This window comes from Ranitomeya imitator, chromosome 3 (genome assembly GCF_032444005.1).
Source record: "Ranitomeya imitator isolate aRanImi1 chromosome 3, aRanImi1.pri, whole genome shotgun sequence".
Lineage (NCBI taxonomy): Eukaryota > Metazoa > Chordata > Amphibia > Anura > Dendrobatidae > Ranitomeya > Ranitomeya imitator.
The window spans coordinates 337,739,926-337,765,082 of record NC_091284.1 but is presented as its reverse complement, the minus strand read 5'-3'; the positions used below and the strand labels follow the sequence as shown (position 1 = coordinate 337,765,082).

The following is a 25,157-nucleotide window of genomic DNA, read 5'->3' as shown; positions in this document are numbered from 1 at the left end:
TTCCCAGGGTCTGGAGGAGAGGAGACCTGCGATGATGTCAGAGTCACGCGACCGAGACGTCATCGAAGGTCCTTCGCTCAATGCATCCATAGGAATGGAGGCCGCCGCTTGCACCGCTGAGAGACGCGGGCCATCGGAGGGTAAGTATATCCCATATGTTTTATTTTTACTCTTTTTTTTTTACATGAATATGGATCCCAGGGCCTGAAGGAGAGTCTCTTCTCCTCCAGATCCTGGGAACCATACAGGACCACTCCCTGCACACGCCGTACCCGGCATATAAGACGACCCCCGACTTTTGAGATGATTTTCAAGAGTTAAAAAGTCATCTTATACTCTGGAAAATATATTTACCTTGTAATGTCTTCACATGAGAGAAGACAGCAGATGGGGAGAGAGAAAGGGCACAGGGGGTGAGAGAGACAGAACACAGGGGGGAGCCAACTCAAATGGGACAGCACATGAGGAGAGAACAGCAAAGGAAGAAGAAAGACAGCAGACAAGGGGGATAGCACATGGGGTAGACAGGTCAAAGAAGAGAGCACATGGGGAAAAAGAGCGTGGATAGGTGGGTGAGCACATGGGGGAGGGGGGAGAGATTCTCAATCCTGCAAATCTGTGCCTTGCCACAATTCTGTCTCTGAGCGCCTTGGCCAGTTCCTTTGACCTCATAATTCTAATTTGTTCTGACATGCACTGTGAGGTCTTATATAGACAGGTGTGTGCCATTCAAAACCTAGTCCTATCAGTTTAAACACAGCTGGACTCCAATGAAGGAGTAGAACCATCTCAAGGAGGAGCACAAGGAAATGGACAGCAAGTGACAAATATGAATGTCTGAGCAAAGTGTCTGAATACTTATGACCATGTGATATTTCAGTTTTTCTTTTTTTATCAATTTGCAAAAAATTCTACCTTTCTTTTTTTTCATTCGAGATTGGGTGCAGAGTGTACATTAATGTTAAAAAATGAATATATATATATATATATACATATATATATATATATATATGTATATATATATATATATATATATATATTCACTTCAGCACATTCAGAGATATTTCATCTTCAAATTGCTTAACTGTTCACAATAACAGTAATTTTGACCAGGAGTGCTCAAACTTTATTTTGCCACTGTAATTTAACCATAAATGTCTATTTCGTGTACTAATCTAATCTTTTTCCTGATATACTTTTAAAAAATTCTTATCATTCCCTCACTATGTGCTAACCGCTTTATTTTTGTATTAATTATTTTTTTACCTACTTCTGCTTTTTATGATTTTTTTTGTTTGAGAACTCCCCAGTGCATGGGGTGATACTCAAATGAGACATCAGGTGGCAGAGACTGAGGTCACTGCCCTAGCCTCTGTCCCCACCCTGAAAGAGTGTCATCAGTGAGGTTCGTTTCAGGGGCTGGGCCAGTCCCTGCTCTACTGAACATGCATTGGCTCTCGATTCAGTACAGGCACCCTTGTCACTGTGCAATATTACTTTCAATGCCCAATTACAGTACGCTCACTCTCCAGCTCTTAACAAGAAGTGATGAGTCAGTAACAGAGCGCACCGTCAGTGCGCATTTTAAGGCAAGAACACTGAGCATGAAAAGCAGAGAACAGGCCCCCATGCTCTACCCCTCCAAGTGTCCTCACTGATGATGCTTTGTTTCAAGGTGGGGACAGAAGATTATGGCAGTGACCACAGCCTCTGCTACCTGATGACGTCTCATTTGAATATCCCAGCATGAGGGTTCGCAAACAAAAAGGAGATAAAGGAAAAAGGCAGTTAGGGGTAGTGCGGGAACTATAGGGACTCTAACCCCTTCACCCCAGGCGATTTTCCATTTCTCCTTTGTTTTCTTCCAAGAGTCATAACTTTTTTTTCCCGCCAATATGGCTGTTTAGATTGTGGGCTGATTGTGAGTGGGTTTAACCCATACTTATGGAAGTAATATGATTTGCGTCATTTTGGGAGTGTAACTTTATATAGTTTACATACTCCTCTTATATATTTAATTTCTCTCCCCCCCTCTATTCTTTTGCTCATATCTATGGATATAGGACTCAGCCTGTTTTATGCATGTACTATATCCCCTATATTCACAATATGTAGTACCAGTAGTGATGGACGTTATTTGACATAGTATACCATACCCTGTGCAGACATTTGGGTTTGGCTAACCGATCATTATCTTATTAGGTATTTTGCTTTACACCTGTTGCTAATATTGTTATACTTTGTATTTATTGCTCATGTGAACTGTAGACTTGTCTTCACAGTTCTTTTTCTTTTGTTGTGTTTTATCTTATATGTAATAAAGCTTTTCTACATTTGCTATATTTTGGCATTTCTTGACTCATTGTCCTCTAGGTATATCAGTTATGTTTTGAGTCGTCTCTTTGCCTATTGTTAACATGCTACTTAGCATATACATGCCACTGTTTGCATGGTAATATTAGTAGTTTAATATGACTTCGGAACTATTATTTATATGGCGGTAATAGGGCTTGCTTTTTTGTGGGACGAGTTGTACTTTTGAATGACACCATTGATTTTTCCATATATTGTACTTTTCATTTACCATATTCACCCTATAGTGAATACGAAGACGAAAACAACTTGATGATCCTCAAGACCTTTTGGGAGAATACTCAATTATGAACAATAATGCACATCCACTATATGAGCTATTCATGAGACAGAAGAGCACCTTCAGCAACCGGCTAATACTTCTGAGGTGTAAGAAGGAAAAATATAGGAAATCGTTTGTGCCAACTGCCATGGGAATGTACAATAATAACATTAGGGTTAAACCACCAAGGTGAATGTCTACTTATTTCTCTACATTTCAGTTCACTCGTTGTGTAAGTCCTATTCTAATGTATAATGTATAATGTTCTTCTGACAACTCCACTGTCATGTCAACTATGTAATTCTTTTATGATTTTTATGATTTGATTTAAGTTGTGCTGCTGTGATACCATAATTTCCCACGCGATCAATAAAGTGTATCGTATCATATCGTATCGTATCGTACTCTGTGGACTGACAAGACAAAAGTTGAACTTTTTGGAAAGTGTATGTCCCATTACATCTGGTGTAGAAGTAATGCCGCATTTCAGAAAAGGAACATCATAACACCAGTAAAATATGGTGGTGGTGGTAGTGTGATGGTCTGGGGCTGTTTTGCTCTAAAGGAGAATGTCCGGCCATCTGTTAGTGACCTCAAGCTGAAGCAAACTTGGGTTATGCAGCAGGGCAAAGATCCAAAACATACCAGCAAATCCACCTGTGAATGGCTTAAGAAAGAAAAACAAAAATTAAGATTTTGGAGTGTCCTAGTCAAAGTCCTGACCTTAATCCGATTGAAATGTTGTGGCATGACCTTAAAAAAGCTGTTCATGCTCGGTAACCCTCCAATGTGGCTGAATTACAACAATTCTGCAAAGATGAGTGGACCCATATTCCTCCAGAGAGTTGTAAAAGACTCATTACCAGTTATCTCAAACACTTGACTGCAGTCACTGCTAATGGTGGCCAAGCAGTTATTAGGTTTAAGAGCAATCACATTTTCATACAGGGCACTGTAGATTTGGATTTATTTTTCTCCTAATAAAAAGACCTTCATTTAAAAACTGCATTTTGTGTTTACTTTTGTTACCTTTGTCTAATATTTAAATTTGTTTGTTGATCTGAAACATTTAAGCGTGACAAACAAGCAAAAGAATAGGAAATCAGGAAGGGTGCAAACATTTTTTCACACAACTGTGTGTATGTATTTATAATAACACTACCTGACCTTTGTCAAATACATCCATTTGTTGATTAAAAGAAAAAGAAAAAATGTATACCTGTCCCCTTTTGTTTTTCTTTTTTGCTGCCCCTTTAATTTAGGTCTCCTCTCACTTCCTATGCAAGGAGCACCCCCTGGTCCTGTCACTCTTGTGGATTCCAAGCCCTTTGAAGATCTCTTGAAAGTGAATTCCACACATTCTCCCTCCTTCAGACTGCGGAAACCATCCATTTGCAGCTTACTCTATGGGAAGAAAAAAAAAGTATCACTTATTCAAGGTAAAGAGAATAGTAAAAAATGAAAATGAATCATTGGCTGACCTTTAAAACATTGCCATTATCATAATATCTAATAAATATAATTTAATATTCTTATGATCTTGCTCATGATGATTTGAGTGTACTCTCATTCCCTGTAACACCCTAGGTAACCGGTTGTTACAGTGATGTTGCCTTCCTTTCGGGGAGGGTGATATCATGCTTGGAGGCAAGGAGGATTCTCTTTACCAGGTAAGGCACCCACACACAACACATTCTGAATCCACGCCAGAAGGGGGAGCTCCGGACCCGGATTCAGGGGAGCTTCCCTCAGCTTTAAGTATTCTGGTCTGGAGGAGGAGTTAGGTTAGTTGGAGAGAGACACAGAGAGAAGGAAGTCTGGAACAGAGTGCAGACTACGAAGCCATGCAGCCAGGACTGAGCTGCAGATCCAAGGAAGGACGAGAACCCGAGGGGTTGTTGACTGTAGTGGAGCTATTGAGAGAAGGCACAAAGGAGTGGAAAAAGGCTCAGAAGGGAACTGTGACCAGGCACCCGCAGAGCCAGAGCGCAAGAATCGGGGTCATGTTGTGCTCCAGGACACACGGCAGAACCGTAGGGCATTGAACTGTATGTAATTTACCCACACCACACCTGAAGACGAAGCAGCACCTGAAGGGCCTGGGTCATGATAGAGACCCTGTAAAATGGCTCAAGCTGCCTGCCATACAGGTACCTGTCCTAGTACAGAAGAGGAAGGGGTACTTTGCCAGCAAGCTTCAGGCAGTGGGGACCTCGCACATCAGCGCAAGTAGGAAAGGCTTACAGACCTCACATGGGAGAGGGATCTACCATTGTCTCCAGGCCGGCCGGGCCATACCATCACCTGTTCCTGGCACTCTGGACTGTGGACTGCTACTGCCAGTAAACCAGGTAAAGACTTTACCACTCTGTGTCCTCCACTTATTTGCCGGCATACACCATCCTTGCGATACACCTTGGGAGCCCTGGGTGTTGTGAATTCTGTGGCAGAGCTCCCTCCTGTGGTCACAAGTGGTACTTCGGCTGATTCTCTCTGTGAGCTTCCGTTGGTGGAGGAAAGTGGTACTGCGGCTTCTGAGTTTCCCTCCTCAGGTGATGTGGTGAAGTGGTTAGGTGCTGCTCTATTTAACTCCACCTAGTGCTCTGATCCTGGCCTCCAGTCAATGTTCTAGTATTGGACCTGTTTCCTCCTGGATCGTTCCTGTGGCCTGCTGCTCTGCATAGCTAAGTTCTGCTTTGCTATTTTGTTTGCTGTTTTTTTCTGTCCAGCTTGTCTATTTGTTTTTTTCCTGCTTGCTGGAAGCTCTGGGACGCAGAGGGTGTACCTCCGTGCCGTTAGTTCGGTACGGAGGGTCTTTTTGCCCCCTTTGCATGGTTTTTGTAGGGTTTTGTGTTGACCGCAAAGTTACCTTTCCTATCCTCGCTCTGTTCAGAAAGTCGGGCCTCACTTTGCTAAATCTATTTCATCTCTACGTTTGTCTTTTCATCTTAACTCACAGTCATTATATGTGGGGGCTGCCTTTTCCTTTGGGGTATTTCTCTGAGGCAAGGTAGGCTTATTTTCTATCTTCAGGCTAGCTAGTTTCTCAGGCTGTGCCGAGTTGCATAGGGAGCGTTAGGCGCAATCCACGGCTGCCTCTAGTATGGTTGGAGAGGATTAGGGATTGCGGTCAGCAGAGTTCCCACGTCTCAGAGCTCGTTCTATGTTTTTGGGTTATTGTCAGGTCACTGTATGTGCTCTAAAGGCACAGATGATTGGCCTCGGGGAGACCAAAACATCCAACACCGCGGAGACACCATCACGTGTTTCTCAACGCAGTGATTCCAGAACACTGCCCCCATCCCTTATGGGAAATATGCAGATGCATGTAAAGAAGCTGCGGAGACACCATCACGTGTTTCTCGACGCAAGCAGTGAATAGCCAGGCCTTTCCCCGGGAAGGAACAACCACGGGAAGGGCAGCATCCTATGAAGGAAAGCCACCTATGCCAAGCATGGTATCCATCCACAGACAGCTGTTTCGGGGTTTTTGCCCCTCATCAGTGTGGAGTAGGAATCTGGCTATTAGGAGCAGTGCCTAGTAAAAAGGCTATAAAGGCACAGATGATTGGCCTCGGGGAGACCAAAACATTTATAGCCTTTTTACTAGGCACTGCTCCTAATAGCCAGATTCCTACTCCACACTGATGAGGGGCAAAAACCCCGAAACAGCTGTCTGTGGATGGATACCATGCTTGGCATAGGTGGCTTTCCTTCATAGGATGCTGCCCTTCCCGTGGTTGTTCCTTCCCGGGGAAAGGCCTGGCTATTCACTGCTTGCGTCGAGAAACACGTGATGGTGTCTCCGCAGCTTCTTTACATGCATCTGCATATTTCCCATAAGGGATGGGGGCAGTGTTCTGGAATCACTGCGTTGAGAAACACGTGATGGTGTCTCCGCGGTGTTGGATGTTTTGGTCTCCCGAGGCCAATCATCTGTGCCTTTATAGCCTTTTTACTAGGCACTGCTTCTAATAGCCAGATTCCTACTCCACACTGATGAGGGGCAAAAACCCCGAAACAGCTGTCTGTGGATGGATACCATGCTTGGCATAGGTGGCTTTCCTTCATAGGATGCTGCCCTTCCCGTGGTTGTTCCTTCCCGGGGAAAGGCCTGGCTATTCACTGCTTGCGTCGAGAAACACATGATGGTGTCTCCGCAGCTTCTTTACATGCATCTGCATATTTCCCATAAGGGATGGGGGCAGTGTTCTGGAATCACTGCGTTGAGAAACACGTGATGGTGTCTCCGCGGTGTTGGATGTTTTGGTCTCCCCGAGGCCAATCATCTGTGCCTTTATAGCCTTTTTACTAGGCACTGCTCCTAATAGCCAGATTCCTACTCCACACTGATGAGGGGCAAAAACCCCGAAACAGCTGTCTGTGGATGGATACCATGCTTGGCATAGGTGGCTTTCCTTCATAGGATGCTGCCCTTCCCGTGGTTGTTCCTTCCCGGGGAAAGGCCTGGCTATTCACTGCTTGTGTCGATAAACACGTGATGGTGTCTCCGCAGCTTCTTTACATGCATCTGCATATTTCCCATAAGGGATGGGGGCAGTGTTCTGGAATCACTGCGTTAAGAAACACGTGATGGTGTCTCCGCGGTGTTGGATGTTTTGGTCTCCCCGAGGCCAATCATCTGTGCCTTTATAGCCTTTTTACTAGGCACTGCTCCTAATAGCCAGATTCCTACTCCACACTGATGAGGGGCAAAACCCCCGAAACAGCTGTCTGTGGATGGATACCATGCTTGGCATAGGTGGCTTTCCTTCATAGGATGCTGCCCTTCCCGTGGTTGTTCCTTCCCGGGGAAAGGCCTGGCTATTCACTGCTTGCGTCGAGAAACACGTGATGGTGTCTCCGCAGCTTCTTTACATGCATCTGCATATTTCCCATAAGGGATGGGGGCAGTGTTCTGGAATCACTGCGTTGAGAAACACGTGATGGTGTCTCCGCGGTGTTGGATGTTTTGGTCTCCCCGAGGCCAATCATCTGTGCCTTTATAGCCTTTTTACTTGGCACTGCTCCTAATAGCCAGATTCCTACTCCACACTGATGAGGGGCAAAAACCCCGAAACAGCTGTCTGTGGATGGATACCATGCTTGGCATAGGTGGCTTTCCTTCATAGGATGCTGCCCTTCCCGTGGTTGTTCCTTCCCGGGGAAAGGCCTGGCTATTCACTGCTTGCGTCGAGAAACACGTGATGGTGTCTCCGCAGCTTCTTTACATGCAACTGTATGTGCTCTGACCTCTATGTCCATTGTGGTACTGAATTACTTTATCATAACACCTGGGGACCCCGCTTCACCTGTGGGAAGCGTCACCATCTAGCTGCAATAACATCACCCCAGAAGACCCCTTTAAGCAGTGTCAGTCCCTACTGACCAAACACCACAGGTGGCGTCACAAACAAACTCTTCATTACCAAATTTCCTTTAAAGACTTTTCCCCTTTTAAGTGAGCGCCCATGGCCATGGACCGGGTTGCAGCCACCATGACATCCCCTTTAAGAGCGACCGGACCGGTATTGAGTACCCCATTGCCCAGTAGGGCGACTTACCCCATCAGTGTTTTTATAGCTTATATCAGTAATTTTCACCGACTCTACAGCTGATATTATTATTTATATAGCACCATTGATTCCATGGTGCTGTACATGAGAGCGGATTACAAACAAAGTACAGAGACAGTTAGGGCCAGAAATATTTGGACAGTGACACAATTTTCACAAGTTGGGCTCTGCATGCCACCACATTGGATTTGAAATGAAACCTCTACAACAGAATTCAAGTGCAGATTGTAACGTTTAATTTGAAGGGTTGAACAAAAATATCTGATATAAAATGTAGGAATTGTACACATTTCTTTACAAACACTCCACATTTTAGGAGGTCAAAAGTAATTGGACAAATAAACATAACCCAAACAAAATATTTTTATTTTCAATATTTTGTTGCAAATCCTTTGGAGGCAATCACTGCCTTAAGTCTGGAACCCATGGACATCACCAAACGCTGGGTTTCCTCCTTCTTAATGCTTTGCCAGGCCTTTACAGCCGCAGCCTTCAGGTCTTGCTTGTTTGTGGGTCTTTCCGTCTTAAGTCTGGATTTGAGCAAGTGAAATGCATGCTCAATTGGGTTTAGATCTGGAGATTGACTTGGCCATTGCAGAATGTTCCACTTTTTGGCACTCATGAACTCCTGGGTAGCTTTGGCTGTATGCTTGGGGTCATTGTCCATCTGTACTATGAAGCGCCGTCCAATCAACTTTGCAGCATTTGGCTGAATCTGGGCTGAAAGTATATCCCGGTACACTTCAGAATTCATCCGGCTACTCTTGTCTGCTCTTATGTCATCAATAAACACAAGTGACCCAGTGCCATTGAAAGCCATGCATGCCCATGCCATCACGTTGCCTCCACCATGTTTTACAGAGGATGTGGTGTGCCTTGGATCATGTGCCGTTCCCTTTCTTCTCCAAACTTTTTTCTTCCCATCATTCTGGTACAGGTTGATCTTTGTCTCATCTGTCCATAGAATACTTTTCCAGAACTGAGCTGGCTTCTTGAGGTGTTTTTCTACAAATTTAACTCTGGCCTGTCTATTTTTGGTATTGATGAATGGTTTGCATCTAGATGTGAACCCTTTGTATTTACTGTCATGGAGTCTTCTCTTTACTGTTGACTTAGAGACAGATACACCTACTTCACTGAGAGTGTTCTGGACTTCAGTTGATGTTGTGAACGGGTTCTTCTTCACCAAATTAAGTATGCGGCGATCATCCACCACTGTTGTCATCCGTGGACGCCCAGGCCTTTTTGAGTTCCCAAGCTCACCAGTCAATTCCTTTTTTCTCAGAATGTACCCAACTGTTGATTTTGCTACTCCAAGCATGTCTGCTATCTCTCTGATGGATTTTTTCTTTTTTTTCAGCCTCAGGATGTTCTGCTTCACCTCAATTGAGAGTTCCTTTGACCGCATGTTGTCTGCTCACAGCAACAGCTTCCAAATGCAAAACCACACACCTGGAATCCACCCCTGACCTTTTAACTACTTCATTGATTACAGGTTACCGAGGGAGACGCCTTCAGAGTTAATTGCAGCCCTTTGAGTCCATTGTCCAATTACTTTTGGTCCCTTGAAAAAGAGGACGCTATGCATTACAGAGCTATGATTACTAAACCCTTTCTCCGATTTGGATGTGGAAACTATCATATTGCAGCTGGGAGTTTGCACTTTCAGCCCATATTACATATATAATTGTATTTCTGAACATGTTTTTGTAAACAGCTAAAATAACAAAACTTGTGTCACTGTCCAAATATTTCTGGCCCTAACTGTATTTCTTACAATACTCAAAATAATAGTGACAGACTGGTAGAGAGGGACGAGGACCCTGCACTTGCAGCCTTACATTCTACAGGATGATGGGGAAGGAGACAGTAGGTTCCGGGGTTGCAGCAGCTCTGGTGTTGGTGAAGCGGCAGGGGGGGTGAGGTTGTAAGCAGGTTGCGGGTTACAATGACGGACAGGAGGCAGAACAAGGGTTATCATTTTTTTTAACAGGGGGATACTCCACGCAAAGAGTCAAACAGTTTAAACAGAGAAATAAACAGTTAAATGGCAGAATGAAAGGTTCAATGGCAAAAGAATATGCACAGTAGATTCAGTAACTGGAGTTCTTTTGCACACTTATGTCAGGAGTTTCACCGACTGTAGATGCGGCTTGAAAGTCAGTATTGCCGACAATAGCTGGTGCGGTGCTTGTCCAAGAAGGTCCTGCTGGTAACAGTGGTCTGTCTTCTGGCGGCAGTGGCCGGTGTCTGGTACTTTCCACTGAGCCCCTAGTCCATAAGTGGCTGCAGCCAATGCAGGCAAGGCCGAAATATTGTCAGGGTCCTGGTCAAATGGTGTGGCAACGTCTGGCAATGTGGGCAGCAACAAACAGTTCTGCACACTGCCCTGGCTCTTGAGCTTACATGCGGTGCTCAGCTGAATAGGGCTCACGGCTCTCCGGCAGGCTCCAGCAGTGTCCTGGCATATGGCAGACCCCGTTTTGTCTCAGTCAGGCACCTTGCCCCTTTCTAGGCTGGCGGGAAAGGTTGAGCGCAGTTCTGCGCTATATTGATGTTTGAGGGCCGGAGCACTCACGTCCCCCTGCTGCGCGCTGTCTGTTCCCACCGATTCTCTCTCTAGGCCACCGGGTCTGTCTGCTGCAGTCTGTCGCAGCGTCGGTGGGTCAGGTTCGGAGCGTGCTGCCTGCCCTGCTGCTCGCACGCTGATGGCTGGGGCTTCTGACACGTCGCACGCTTTCTCCCTCAGCTTCCTGCCGAGTTTCCTCTCTAAACACGCCCCCTCTTACCGGGTCATGGGGCCTGTCCGGTCCCCTATTTCTTCCCCTAGGAAACAGGGGATGCAGCCTCAGCGGTTCTGGACCCAGCTCAGTACAGGTATTTCCAGTCTGGTCTTCCTCCTTACAAGGTCATTGCACATTGTAAGCAAAACTACAGTTACCAGCAATCTCAGACAGCCTTTGGCTGTTAGGGTATGCTGGGAGTATATGAGTATATATACATATATGTCCCCAATCCAGGTATGTATAGCCCCCTCATCCCCATCTTGATATGCAAGGCTCCCTCACCCCATCCCATTCTGGTATGCAAGGCCTCCTCATCCCCCAATCCTGGTATGCATGGCCTCCTCATCCCCCAATTCTGGTATGCATGGCCTCCTTATTTCCCAATCCTGGTATGCTTGGCCTTCTCATTCCCCAATCCTGGTATGCATGGCCTCCTCATCCCCATCCTGGTATCCATGGCCTCCTCATCACCATCCTAGTATCCATGGCTCCCTCATCCTTACCCTGGTATCAATGGCCCCATCAGAAAAACATAAAAATATCTCCATAAACAATTATACTTACCTTCCCTGCTTTCAGCATCTTGTTCTGATGCCAGCAGCAGATTTATGCTTGTAAGCAGCACATGGCAGGGAGTCATGCGCTGCTTACAGACAAAGAACAGCTGCCAAAATACTCACTTCTCTTCACGCCGGGACTATAGATGTGGAGAGCTGTGAATATTCATTGATCCTTAACAGTGGGTACAGTAGCCAGTGTCCTGTAGCCAGATGATCATGTGTGCTACTTCTACTTAAGGGAATGAATATTCACTGCTCTCCACTCCCATAGGTGTGAAGAGCAGTGAATAGTCATTCTCTTTAGTAGTGCGCACATGTGATCGCCCAGTCGCTGCAGAAAGCCAGCTGCTGCACTTATTGTGACCGCTATTGAAGAGAAATTAATATTCACTGTTCTCGACTCCCATGGGCTTGGAGAGTCATGAATATCCATTTCTCTTTAGTAGCAGGCACAGGGGTTAGCCACAACAGCTAGCTCCTGCCTCCTGTGACCTGCAGCTCTGCCGCTGCCCCACCACAACAGGTACATCATTTCAATTGAATGTGCATCTAAGGACACACATTCAGCTGAAATAATTCGCTGCCATCGGTGGATCCCCTGAAATGGGCAGGAATGCCAAGGGGACTACAGTTCCTGAAGGCCGCATGAAGCAGCCTCAGAGGCCGCCCATTTGAGACCCCTGTTTTAAACAAAATTAAATCCTGGAGCTCAGTGCCTCAAGGCCTGACCTATATGAAGCGAATTGGCTGCATCATAACCCCTTCACGTTATTTTCCAAACCAAGGCATCTTCTGCATTAGAAGATGGACCAATTTTAGTGACTGATGTTTTGCAATTCAAAAATGGAACCGATCTCTTGATTAATTATACCCAAACCACAGGCACCATAAATCAGGGCCTGGTAACATGATTTCAGTCAGGTATGTCTGTCTCCAAAATGTTGCAGCATTTCAGAGGAAACATATAGTGGTGTTTGAAAGTTTATGAAAGTTTAATATCTCTACATAGATTTGGACAAAAACTTCATCAGATTTCCAGGCAAATACTAAAAGTAGATAAAGGGAATCAAGTCAAACAAAGGAGTCAAAATATAAGACTCATGTTTTGGACTAGGAAAATTATCAATATTACATGTCTGTGGGACATTTGGGAATCTTTGCTTTCAGTATCTGGTGTGACCACTTATGCAGAAATGATGGCAATGTTGATTAGTCCTGCACATCAGCTTGGAGAAATTTTAGCTCATTTCTCCCTACAAAACAGCTTCAACGCTGTGGTGGGATTTTTCACATGAGCTGCTTGCTTCAGATCCTGCCACAACATTTCTATTGCATTAACACCTTTACCCACAAAAGGCTGTTTGTACCTTCATGACCAGACAAAATTTTGTAATTCTGACCAGTGTCACTTTATGAGGTCATATCTCTGGAACGCTTCAAAGGAGCCAACTGATTCCGATAGTCTACCTCCCGATATTGGTAAAATTTATTCGATAAGACTTGCGTTTATTTGTGGAAAAAAACACAGATATTTTGCAAAAAGCTTACGGTTTTCAAACATAATTTTTAGGCCCTTAAATCAGAGGGATGTGTCGCACAAAATAGTTCATAACTAACATTTCTACTTTACATCAGCACAATTTTTGAAACTATTTTTGTTATGAAAATTCCCAGAAAATGTTCTTTTAGTCCCATTTTTTTTCCAATTTTTTTTCAATGAACCCCAAAATTTGCTGTGCAATTTTCCAGAGTACGCAGATGCCTCATATATGATGAAAAACTACTGTTTGGGTGCACAGAAAGGAAGGAATGATGGTTTGGACAGAAAATTTTGATGGAATGGTCTGCAGGTGTCATGTCACATTTGGAGAGCCCCCAATTGCCTGTTAGGTCTGCTCACTTACTCAGTCTGGTACTTCAGCTGTGTCGCTCTTTTTCCACATGAGTTGTTGTCTGCGCTTTTTCATGTCTGTTCTGTACTGATTTGTTAGGCCGGGGACACACACAACGTATAAACCGGTTTTTACGTACCGGTAATAGGATTTTACAGAGTCCATGACAGCACCCACAACGAGAGAGGGGATCCGCCCACCTTCCGGACAGGAACCTACAGGTTAAAAAGGGGCGGTCCCCCTCGCCCTCCAGTTTGTGTTCCAGAGTACAAGGGTTACCGCCAATGAATCAGTACATGACAATATTATATTAAACAATACTAAATACCACCACCGCTATAGAGTGATCTCTAAGGCACACCTTCCAACAGAGTGCAGGAATAAGAAACTAAATACGGGGGTGAATGTATGGGTGCTGTCGTGGACTCTGTAAAATCCTATTACCGGTACGTAAAAACCTATCGCCACGACAGCACCCACAACGAGAGACTTTCAAAGACTATTTAACTGGGAGGGACCACAGCACTAAGTACTGAACGGCCAAACTGTAAGCTGGAATTAGCAGATAGATCAAGGCGATAGTACTTATAAAAGGTGGAAGGTGATGACCAAGTTGCCGCCTTACATATCATTTCAATGGGGACATCCGCCTTCTCCGCCCAGGATGATGCCATGGCCCGAGTGGAGTGCGCCCTGATGCCTTCTGGTGGTGTTACTCCCCTGGCAGAATAGGCAAGACATATCGCTTCTCTAATCCATCTAGCGATAGAGTTCTTTGTGACACCAGAACCCTTTTTCCGATTCTGGAAAGAAACAAACAGAGCCCTACTCTGTCTCCAGCTTTGTGTCCTATCCAGGTATTCTAATATCGCCCTCTTTACATCTAGAGTATGATATTTTTTCTCCTCTTCTGAACCTGGATTTTCATAGAAAGATGGTAAATAAATCTCCTGACTTCTATGAAATTTAGTTACTACTTTTGGTAAATATGCAGGATCGGGTTTTAGGACAATCTTATCCTGGAGAATTATTAGATAGGGAGGATCTACTGATAACGCATGTATATCACTGACCCTCCTGGCAGATGTTAATGCTAAGAGTAGAGCTGTTTTTAAGGTTAAATTTTTTATTGAAATAGAGTCTAATGGCTCGAACGGAGGTTCAGTCAACGCCTCAAGCACCAAATTTAAATCCCAAGGGGGTATTCTTACAATATGGATTGGGTTAGACCGCTGACATGCCTTAATAAATCTAGCAACCCATCTATTACCAGCTATATCACTGTTATATAGAGCTCCCAAGGCTGAAACATGAACTCTTAGAGTGTTGACTGCTAAACCCAATTCCCAGCCTTTCTGAAGGAATTCTAAAATAGCTGAAATCGGAGCTTTATCTCCTAATGGTTGCTGATAAAACAAAAGGAATTTTTTCCAAATTTTTGTGTAGATCTTTGTAGTGACCTCCTTTCTACTTTTCAATAAGGTATATATTAAAGCATTAGAGAACCCCCTCTCCTTCAGAAGCTCCCTCTCAAGTTCCAAGCCGTTAAGTGAAGAGTCTCCAAATTTGGATGACGAAATGGCCCTTGAGAGAGGAGTTCCGGAACCACTGGCAACACCCAGGGATCGGTCACAGACATTGTCCTGAGGAGAGAGAACCAAGGCCTCCTGGGCCAGAAAGGGGCAATTAAGATCACTCTGGCTCTTTCCTCCCGGATTTTCCTGAGAACTATCGGAATCAGACACATTGGGGGAAAGGCATATGCCAGCTGGAAGTCCCAACGGACCCGAAGGGAATCCACTATAAATGGTTGGTCTGCTATCTGTAAAGATGCGAACCTTCTGACCTTCCTGTTGTTTCTCGTAGCAAACAGATCTATTGTCGGCAACCCCCACAGATTGACTATCTGATCGAATATCTGATGGTTCAGGGACCACTCTCCCTGACGAAGGGAATGGCGACTGAGGTAGTCCGCCTCTATATTGAGTTCCCCTTTTATATGAACTGCCGACAGGGATTGTAAGTGTTTCTCGGCCAGAGACAATATCTGTGCTGTAGTGGTCATCAGGGATCGAGATCTTGTCCCCCCCTGATGATTGATGTAGGCTACCACAGTCATATTGTCTGTTTGTATCTGTACATGCATATTCCTCAGGGATGGTAGTAAGGAAAGAAGAGCCTGATTGACTGCCGTAAGCTCTCTTAGATTTGAGGAATTCTGGGACTCTTGAATCGACCATCGCCCTTGGGTTAGAATGTCTCCCATATGGGCTCCCCAACCGAACGGACTGGCATCTGTTGTAATTATGTTGTCCGGAGTGATGGTCCAGAGAACTCCTTTTGACAAATGTGCTAGATTGAGCCACCATCTCAGATCCTGAAGAGTGGCGGGTCATAATTTGAACCTTCTGCTCAGAGCACCGTGAAGATCTTTTTCTGCTTGAAGAACTTCATACTGAAGCATTCGGGTATGAGCCTGAGCCCATCTTACCGCCGATATACACGCAGTCAAAGATCCTAGAAGCGACATTGCGTCTCTTAGACTTAAGTTTGGAGCTTTCCTTACAGCTGTGATCCTTTGAACGATCTTCCGCTTCTTCTCTTCTGGTAGGAAGGATGACTGATCTTCTGAGTCTAGAAGAACTCCTAGGAACATTTGACATCTTGTGGGTTCCAGTTTTGACTTTTCCCAGTTGATAATCCATCCGAGCTCCTGTAGGGATGATATTATGGCATTTACCCTAGACGTACACTGATCAATTGAATTTCCTACTATCAAAAAATCGTCTAGATAGGGCACCACAAGGGTCTCTCTCTCCCTGATATGTGCCATTACTTCTGAAACAACCTTAGTAAAAACTCTAGGTGCCATGGACAGGCATGGAAAATGCTTAATTTGATGGTTTACCCATACTGCCATCCTGAGAAATTGCTGGTGATTTCTGTGAACTGGAAGATGGTAGTACGCATCTTTTAGATCCAAGACCGACATGTAGCACCTAGGAAACAAAAGCTTAGTTGTTGACTTAATGGATTCCATCTTAAAAGCGTGGTACTGAAGATATTTATTCAATTTACGTAAATTTATGATAGTCCTAAAGGACCCATCAGGTTTAGCGATTAAGAATAGCGGAGAATAAAAACCCGTCTTCTCCTGATGTTTTGGTACTTCTTCAATAACTCGCTTTGTAAGCAATTGTTGAATCTCTAATTCTAAGGCCTGTTGTTGGGCCGGAGTGTCCAGTGATGTTATCACAAACTGATCCGGGGGAGTTCTCAAAAATTCTAATTTTAATCCGGACTCAACCACCCCCATTATCCAGGCACTAGAAGTAATTTTTTTCCATCTATCTGAGAAGAACTTTAGTCTTCCGCCTACTGGTAGATCTGTCTTATCTGTAATTACGCCTACGTCTTGAGAAAGATGAAGGGTTTTTATAGTATCCACCTTTCTTCTTATGATCTGATGTTTCCCAGTCGCGATTATATCTCTGCTGGTCTGGCTGGAATCTCCTGAAGGGCATGCGTCTTCGGAAGGCGTTCCTAAAAGTGGGATTAAACGTTTTAGGAAATCCCTTCTTCCTATCTTCTGCCTTTGCAAGGATGTCATCCAGCATTGGGCCGAATAGGTACTCACCCCTACATGGAATGGAGCAAAGTTTGTCTTTAGCCTGGGCATCCCCCTTCCAGGTCTTTAGCCATAGAGCCCGTCTGGCTGCATTCGAAAGACCTGCCGATCTTGCGGCCAATTTCAGAGAATCAATTGAGGCGTCTGCTAGATAAGCTGCTCCTTCTCTGACCTGAGACAGGGAATTCAGCAACTTATCCCTGGGTACCTTCGCTTTAAGCTGCTCCTCCAGCTGAGTCACCCAGACCATGATTGATCTGGCCGTACAGGTGCCTGCGATAGCAGGCTTAAAGGCTCCAGATGATGACTCCCATAGTTTTTTAAGGAGCATGTCAGCCTTTCTGTCTGAAGGATCCTTGAAGAGCCCTACATCTTCTAACGGAAGTGAGGCTGTTTTTGAAGTAGAGGCTACTGCCGCATCTATTTTAGGAACCTTCATCCACTGTGATAAGGTGTCATCTTCAAAGGGTACCTTCTTTTTGCAGCTGAAGGTAAAAACCCCTTATCCAGCTTGTCCCACTCCCGTTTGACCAGATCTTTAACAGAATCCACCACTGGGAAAGCTTTTCGACTTCTCTGGCTCAGCCCTGTGAACATGATCTCCTGGGTTGTTTTTGGTTCTTTACTCTCTGCAACCCCCATAGTTGCACGGACTGCCTTAATTAAGGTTTCCATACCATCCGTGGAAAAGCAAGGTCTTCCCTCCTCATCTGAAGAGGATGCCGAAGAACTTTCCGAACACTCGCCCTCTTGTACCGAAGGGCTGGAATCGGACACCAACTCCACACTGCTTTTTTCATGCCGTCTGGTTTTAAGGGATGATTTTATTTCTTCCCTAATTACCTCCCTCAGATCCGATACTCGGAGAGGGGCCTCTTCTTCTAACATACGACATATGCATAATTGGCATAACTTTTTAACATAGGTGTCAGGTAGAGGCTCTGTGCATACAGCACACTGCTTATGCTTGGATTTGGAGACCTTTTTCCCCTATAATAAAGCATAGTGTAGAAAACGGCTGTATCAGGCAATGGTCTACATATTACACTCACCACTGCTGAAAAAATGTAGAGTACCGGTTTTTGAGGGGGTGAGGCGCGACGTGACGCTGGTTTGCCAGGATCCTGCTGCCCACGTTCGCCGCTATGAGACCTGTGCTCTCCTGCCTGTCGGTGTTCAGCGTCTCCTGCCGAAAACATATTGCCGCACACACATCTCACCTGAGCGCTGCTCCTTTTCAAAAGTCCCGCGCTCCTCCTCCCGGTCTCCTCCGGAAGTTGTTCGCTCTACTTCCGGGTCATAAGCGCCGACCTGCTCCTGCAGCGTCGCGCGCGAGTGGACGACCCAGGGCGGCGTGCCTTCCCCCGGGAACGCCACCGCTCCTTGCCAGACGAGGGGGGAAGCTGACACAAGACTTCCCCCGACGCTGCTTCCGGGCCCCCGACTCTGCCGTTCTCCCCGGACACCGCACAGAGGCTTGGCGGACCCGGGTAAGAGGAAACGACCTGTAGGCTCCCGCCGTCCGGACAGGAACCCAAACTGGAGGGCGAGGGGGACCGCCCCTTTTTAACCTGTAGGTTCCTGTCCGGAAGGTGGGCGGATCCCCTCTCTCGTTGTGGGTGCTGTCGTGGCGATAGGAAAAAAATTGGTCCGTTTTTGACGGACGAGAATCGCACAAATTTTTACAAAACAGTGATCCGAGTGCAGTGCGAGGATGCGATTTTCTCGCATCAAATGATCCGTGTGACATCCGTATGGCATCCGTACTGCGTGTTTTTATCGCAGGCTTGCAAAACCAACATACGCCAATACAAGGGATCCATGTGTCAAAAAAAAACAAACATATATACTGTCTATATATATATGTATATATATATGTCAGTAGACACATATATGTATATATATTAATATTTTATCCAGCGCGATATAGCAGAAAGCCGGTAATTCAATTGCCGGCTTCTGCTTTCTCCTTCCTAAAACCCGACATGATTTGAGACCTGGTTTACATACAGTAAACCATGTCTTCTCCCCATTTTTTTTGCATATTCCACACTACTAATGTCAGTAGTGTGTCAATGCAAAATTTGGCCGTTCTAGCTATTAAATTAAGGGGTTAAATGGCGGAAAAAATTGGCGTGGGCTCCCGCACAATTTTCTCCGCCAGAGTAGTAAAGCCAGTGACTGAGGGCAGATATTAATAGCCTGGAGAGGGTCCACGGTTATTGGCCCCCCCCCTGGCTAAAAACATCTGCCCCCAGCCACCCCAGAAAAGGCACATCTGGAAGATGCGCCTATTCTGGCACTTGGCCACTCTCTTCCCATTCCCATGTAGCGGTGGGATATGGGGTAATGAAGGGTTAATGCCACCTTGCTATTGTAAGGTGACATTAAGCCTAATTAATAATGGAGAGGCGTCAATTATGACACTTATCCATTATTAATCCAATTGAATGAAAGGGTTAAATAAAAGACAAACACATTATTTAAAATTATTTTAATGAAATAAAAACAATGGTTGTTGGAGTATTTTATTCTACGCCCAATCCAGTCACTGAAGACCCTCGTTCTGTAAGTAAAAAAACATAATAAACCAACAATATCCTTACCCTCCGCAGATCTGTAACGTCCAACGATGTAGATCCTTCTGAAGGGGTTAAAACATTTTGCAGCAAGGAGTTCCGCTAATGCAGGCTGCTCCTTGCTGCAAAACCCCGGGGAATGAGTCTAAATATAGATCAATGATCTATATTTAGCTTCATTTGCGGTGAGGCGCCCTCTGCTGGCTGTTCATAGATCGTGGGAACTTTCCTAGAAAGCCTGGGAGCTTTCTATGTAACCCACCGCTACACGGGAATGGGAAGAGAGTGGCCAAGTGCCAGAATAGGCGCATCTTCCAGATGTGCCTTTTCTGGGGTGACTGGGGGCAGATGTTTTTAGCCAGGGGGGGGCCAATAACCGTGGACCCTCTCCAGGCTATTAATATCTGCCCTCAGTCACTGGCTTTACTACTCTGGCGGAGAAAATTGTGCGGGAGCCCACGCCAATTTTTTCCGCCATTTAACCCCTTCCCGACCCATGACGCCATGTAGGCGTCATGAAAGTCGGTGCCAATCCGACCCATGACGCCTATGTGGCGTCATGGAAAGATCGCGTCCCTGCAGGCCGGGTGAAAGGGTTAACTCCCATTTCACCCGATCTGCAGGGACAGGGGGAGTGGTAGTTTAGCCCAGGGGGGGTGGCTTCACCCCCTCGTGGCTACGATCGCTCTGATTGGCTGTTGAAAGTGAAACTGCCAATCAGAGCGATTTGTAATATTTCACCTATTATAACTGGTGAAATATTACAATCCAGCCATGGCCGATGCTGAAATATCATCGGCCATGGCTGGAAATACTAATGTAGGGCTAGGGTTAGGGCTAGGGTTAGGGGTAGGGTTAGGGGTAGGGTTAGGGGTAGGGTTAGGGGTAGGGTTAGGGTTAGGGCTAGGGTTAGGGCTAGGGGTAGGGCTAGGGGTAGGGTTAGGGGTAGGGTTAGGGCTAGGGTTAGGGTTTCGGTATGTGCACACGTATTCTGGTCCTCTGCGGATTTTTCCGCTGCGGATTTGATAAATCCGCAGTGCTAAACCGCTGCGGATTTATGGCGGATTTACCGCGTTTTTTTCTGCGCATTTCACTGCGGTTTTACAACTACGATTTTCTATTGGAGCAGTTGTAAAACCGCTGCGGAATCCGCACAAAGAAGTGACATGCTGCGGAATGTAAACCGCTGCATTTCCGTGCAGTTTTTCCGCAGCATGTGTACAGCGATTTTTGTTTCCCGTAGGTTTACATTGAACTGTAAACTCATGGGAAGCTGCTGCGGATCCGCAGCGTTTTCCGCAGCGTGTGCACATACCTTTAGAATTAGGCTATGTGCACACTGTGCGGATTTGGCTGCGGATTGGCCGCTGCGGATTCGCAGCAGTGTTCCATCAGGTTTACAGTACCATGTAAACATATGAAAAACCAAATCCGCTGTGCCCATGGTGCGGAAAATACCGCGCGGAAACGCTGCGTTGTATTTTCCGCAGCATGTCAATTCTTTGTGCGGATTCCGCAGCGTTTTACACCTGTTCCTCAATAGGAATCCGCAGGTGAAATCCGCACAAAAAACACTGGAAATCCGCGGAAAATCCGCAGGTAAAACGCAGTGCCTTTTACCCGCGGATTTTTCAAAAATGGTGCGGAAATATCTCACACGAATCCGCAACGTGGGCACATAGCCTTATGTTATGGCTGGCAATCAGGCAACACAGCGTGCAGTAATCAGCGCACATACAGAGATCTGGCAATAACCCAAAACAATAGGACAAGCTCTGAGACGTGGAATCTCTGTAGACTGCAGTACCTGATCTATCCTCACACAACTGGAAGCAGCAGTGGATTGCGCCTATCAACTACCTATGCAACTCGGCACTGCCTGAGGAGCTGACTAGCCTGAAGATAGAAATACAAGCCTGACTTACCTCAGAGAAATACCCCAAAGGAATAGGCAGCCCCCACATATAATGACTGTTAGCAAGATGAAAAGACAAACGTAGGAATGAAATAGATTCAGCAAAGTGAGGCCCGATATTCTAGACAGAGCGAGGATAGCAAAGAGAACTATGCAGTCTACAAAAAACCCTAAAACGAAAACCACGCAAAGGGGCAAAAAGACCCACCGTGCCGAACTAACAGCACGGCGGTGCACCCCTTTGCTTCTCAGAGCTTCCAGCAAAAGATAAAAACAAGCTGAACAGAAAAAACAGAAAACAAACTAGAAGCACTTATCTAGCAGAGCAGCAGGCCCAAGGAAAGATGCAGTAGCTCAGATCCAACACTGGAACATTGACAAGGAGCAAGGAAGACAGACTCAGGTGGAGCTAAATACCAAGGCAGCCAACGAGCTCACCAAAACACCTGAGGGAGGAAGCCCAGAGACTGCAATACCACTTGTGACCACAGAAGTGAACTCAGCCACAGAATTCACAACAGTACCCCCCCCTTGAGGAGGGGTCACCGAACCCTCACCAGAACCCCCAGGCCGACCAGGATGAGCCACATGAAAGGCACGAACAAGATCTGGGGCATGGACATCAGAGGCAAAAACCCAGGAATTATCTTCCTGAGCATAACCCTTCCATTTGACCAGATACTGGAGTTTCCGTCTAGAGACACGAGAATCCAAAATCTTCTCCACAATATACTCCAATTCCCCCTCCACCAAAACAGGGGCAGGAGGCTCCACAGATGGAACCATAGGTGCCACGTATCTCCTCAACAACGACCTATGGAATACATTATGTATGGAAAAGGAGTCTGGGAGGGTCAGACGAAAAGACACCGGATTGAGAATCTCAGAAATCCTATACGGACCAATAAAACGAGGTTTAAATTTAGGAGAAGAAACCTTCATAGGTATATGACGAGAAGATAACCAAACCAGATCCCCAACACGAAGTCGGGGTCCCACACGGCGTCTGCGATTAGCGAAAAGCTGAGCCTTCTCCTGGGACAAGGTCAAATTGTCCACTACCTGAGTCCAGATCTGCTGCAACCTGTCCACCACATAATCCACACCAGGACAGTCCGAAGACTCAACCTGTCCTGAAGAGAAACGAGGATGGAACCCAGAATTGCAGAAAAATGGAGAGACCAAGGTAGCCGAACTGGCCCGATTATTAAGGGCGAACTCAGCCAACGGCAAAAATGACACCCAATCATCCTGGTCAGCGGAAACAAAACATCTCAGATATGTTTCCAAGGTCTGATTGGTTCGTTCGGTCTGGCCATTAGTCTGAGGATGGAAGGCCGAGGAAAAAGATAGGTCAATGCCCATCCTACCACAAAAGGCTCGCCAGAACCTCGAGACAAACTGGGAACCTCTGTCAGAAACAATATTCTCAGGAATGCCATGTAAACGAACCACATGCTGGAAGAACAAAGGCACCAAATCAGAGGAGGAAGGCAATTTAACCAAGGGCACCAGATGGACCATTTTAGAAAAGCGATCACAGACCACCCAAATGACAGACATCTTTTGAGAAACGGGAAGGTCAGAAATGAAATCCATCGAAATATGTGTCCAAGGCCTCTTCGGGACCGGCAAGGGCAAAAGCAACCCACTGGCACGTGAACAGCAGGGCTTAGCCCTAGCACAAATTCCACAGGACTGCACAAAAGCACGCACATCCCGTGACAGAGATGGCCACCAGAAGGATCTAGCAACCAACTCCCTGGTACCAAAGATTCCCGGATGACCGGCCAGCACCGAACAATGAAGTTCAGAGATAACTTTACTAGTCCACCTATCAGGGACGAACAGTTTCTCGGCCGGACAACGATCAGGTTTATTAGCCTGAAATTTCTGCAACACTCTCCGCAAATCAGGGGAGATGGCAGACACAATGACTCCTTCCTTGAGGATACTCGCCGGCTCAGATAACCCCGGAGAGTCGGGCACAAAACTCCTAGACAGAGCATCCGCCTTCACATTTTTAGAGCCCGGAAGGTATGAAATCACAAAATCAAAACGAGCAAAAAATAACGACCAACGGGCCTGTCTAGGATTCAAGCGCTTGGCAGACTCAAGATAAGTAAGGTTCTTATGATCAGTCAAAACCACCACGCGATGCTTAGCACCCTCAAGCCAATGACGCCACTCCTCGAATGCCCACTTCATGGCCAGCAACTCTCGGTTGCCCACATCATAATTACGCTCAGCAGCAGAAAATTTCCTGGAAAAGAAAGCACATGGTTTGAACACTGAGCAACCAGAACCTCTCTGTGACAAAACCGCCCCTGCACCAATCTCAGAAGCATCAACCTCGACCTGGAACGGAAGAGAAACATCAGGTTGACACAACACAGGGGCACAGCAAAAACGACGCTTCAACTCCTGAAAAGCTTCCACGGCAGCAGAAGACCAATTAACCAAATCAGCACCCTTCTTGGTCAAATCGGTCAATGGTCTGGCAATGCTAGAAAAATTACAGATGAAGCGACGATAAAAATTAGCAAAGCCCAGGAATTTCTGCAAACTTTTTAGAGATGTCGGCTGAGTCCAATCCTGGATGGCCTGAACCTTAACCGGATCCATCTCGATAGTAGAAGGGGAAAAGATGAACCCCAAAAATGAAACTTTCTGCACACCGAAGAGACACTTTGATCCCTTCACGAACAAGGAATTAGCACGCAGTACCTGGAAAACCATTCTGACTTGCTTCACATGAGACTCCCAATCATCTGAGAAGATCAAAATGTCATCCAAGTAAACAATCAAGAATTTATCCAGATACTCACGGAAAATGTCATGCATAAAAGACTGAAAAACAGATGGAGCATTGGCAAGTCCGAACGGCATCACCAGATACTCAAAATGACCCTCGGGCGTATTAAATGCCGTTTTCCATTCATCTCCCTGCCTGATTCTCACCAGATTATACGCACCACGAAGATCAATCTTAGTAAACCAACTAGCCCCCTTAATCCGAGCAAACAAGTCAGAAATCAATGGCAAGGGATACTGAAACTTAACAGTGATCTTGTTAAGAAGGCGGTAATCAATACACGGTCTTAGCGAACCATCCTTCTTGGCTACAAAAAAGAACCCTGCTCCCAATGGTGACGACGATGGGCGAATATGTCCCTTCTCCAGGGACTCCTTCACATAACTGCGCATAGCGGTGTGTTCAGGTACGGACAAATTAAATAAACGACCCTTAGGGAATTTACTACCAGGAATCAAATCGATAGCACAATCACAATTCCTATGCGGAGGAAGGGCATCAGACTTGGACTCTTCAAATACATCCTGAAAGTCCGACAAGAACTCTGGGATATCAGAAGGAATGGATGACGAAATAGACAAAAATGGAACATCACCATGTACTCCCTGACAACCCCAGCTGGTTACCGACATAGAGTTCCAATCCAATACTGGATTATGGGTTTGTAGCCATGGCAACCCCAACACGACCACATCATGCAAATTATGCAGTACCAAAAAGCGAATAACTTCCTGATGTGCAGGAGCCATGCACATGGTCAGCTGGGCCCAG

At 45.8% G+C, this 25,157-nt stretch overlaps 1 protein-coding gene across 1 annotated transcript in view; it reads right to left on the bottom strand.

The window, feature by feature from the left end:
* The window catches only part of LIN28A (lin-28 homolog A), a 141,820-nt gene that overhangs the window by 639 nt on the left and 116,024 nt on the right, over nucleotides 1–25,157 (bottom strand). Inside the window, exon 3 of the mRNA XM_069759806.1 lies at nucleotides 3,855–4,039. Coding sequence (XP_069615907.1) covers nucleotides 3,855–4,039 — 185 coding nt within the window. The remainder of the gene's footprint in view (nucleotides 1–3,854; nucleotides 4,040–25,157) is intronic.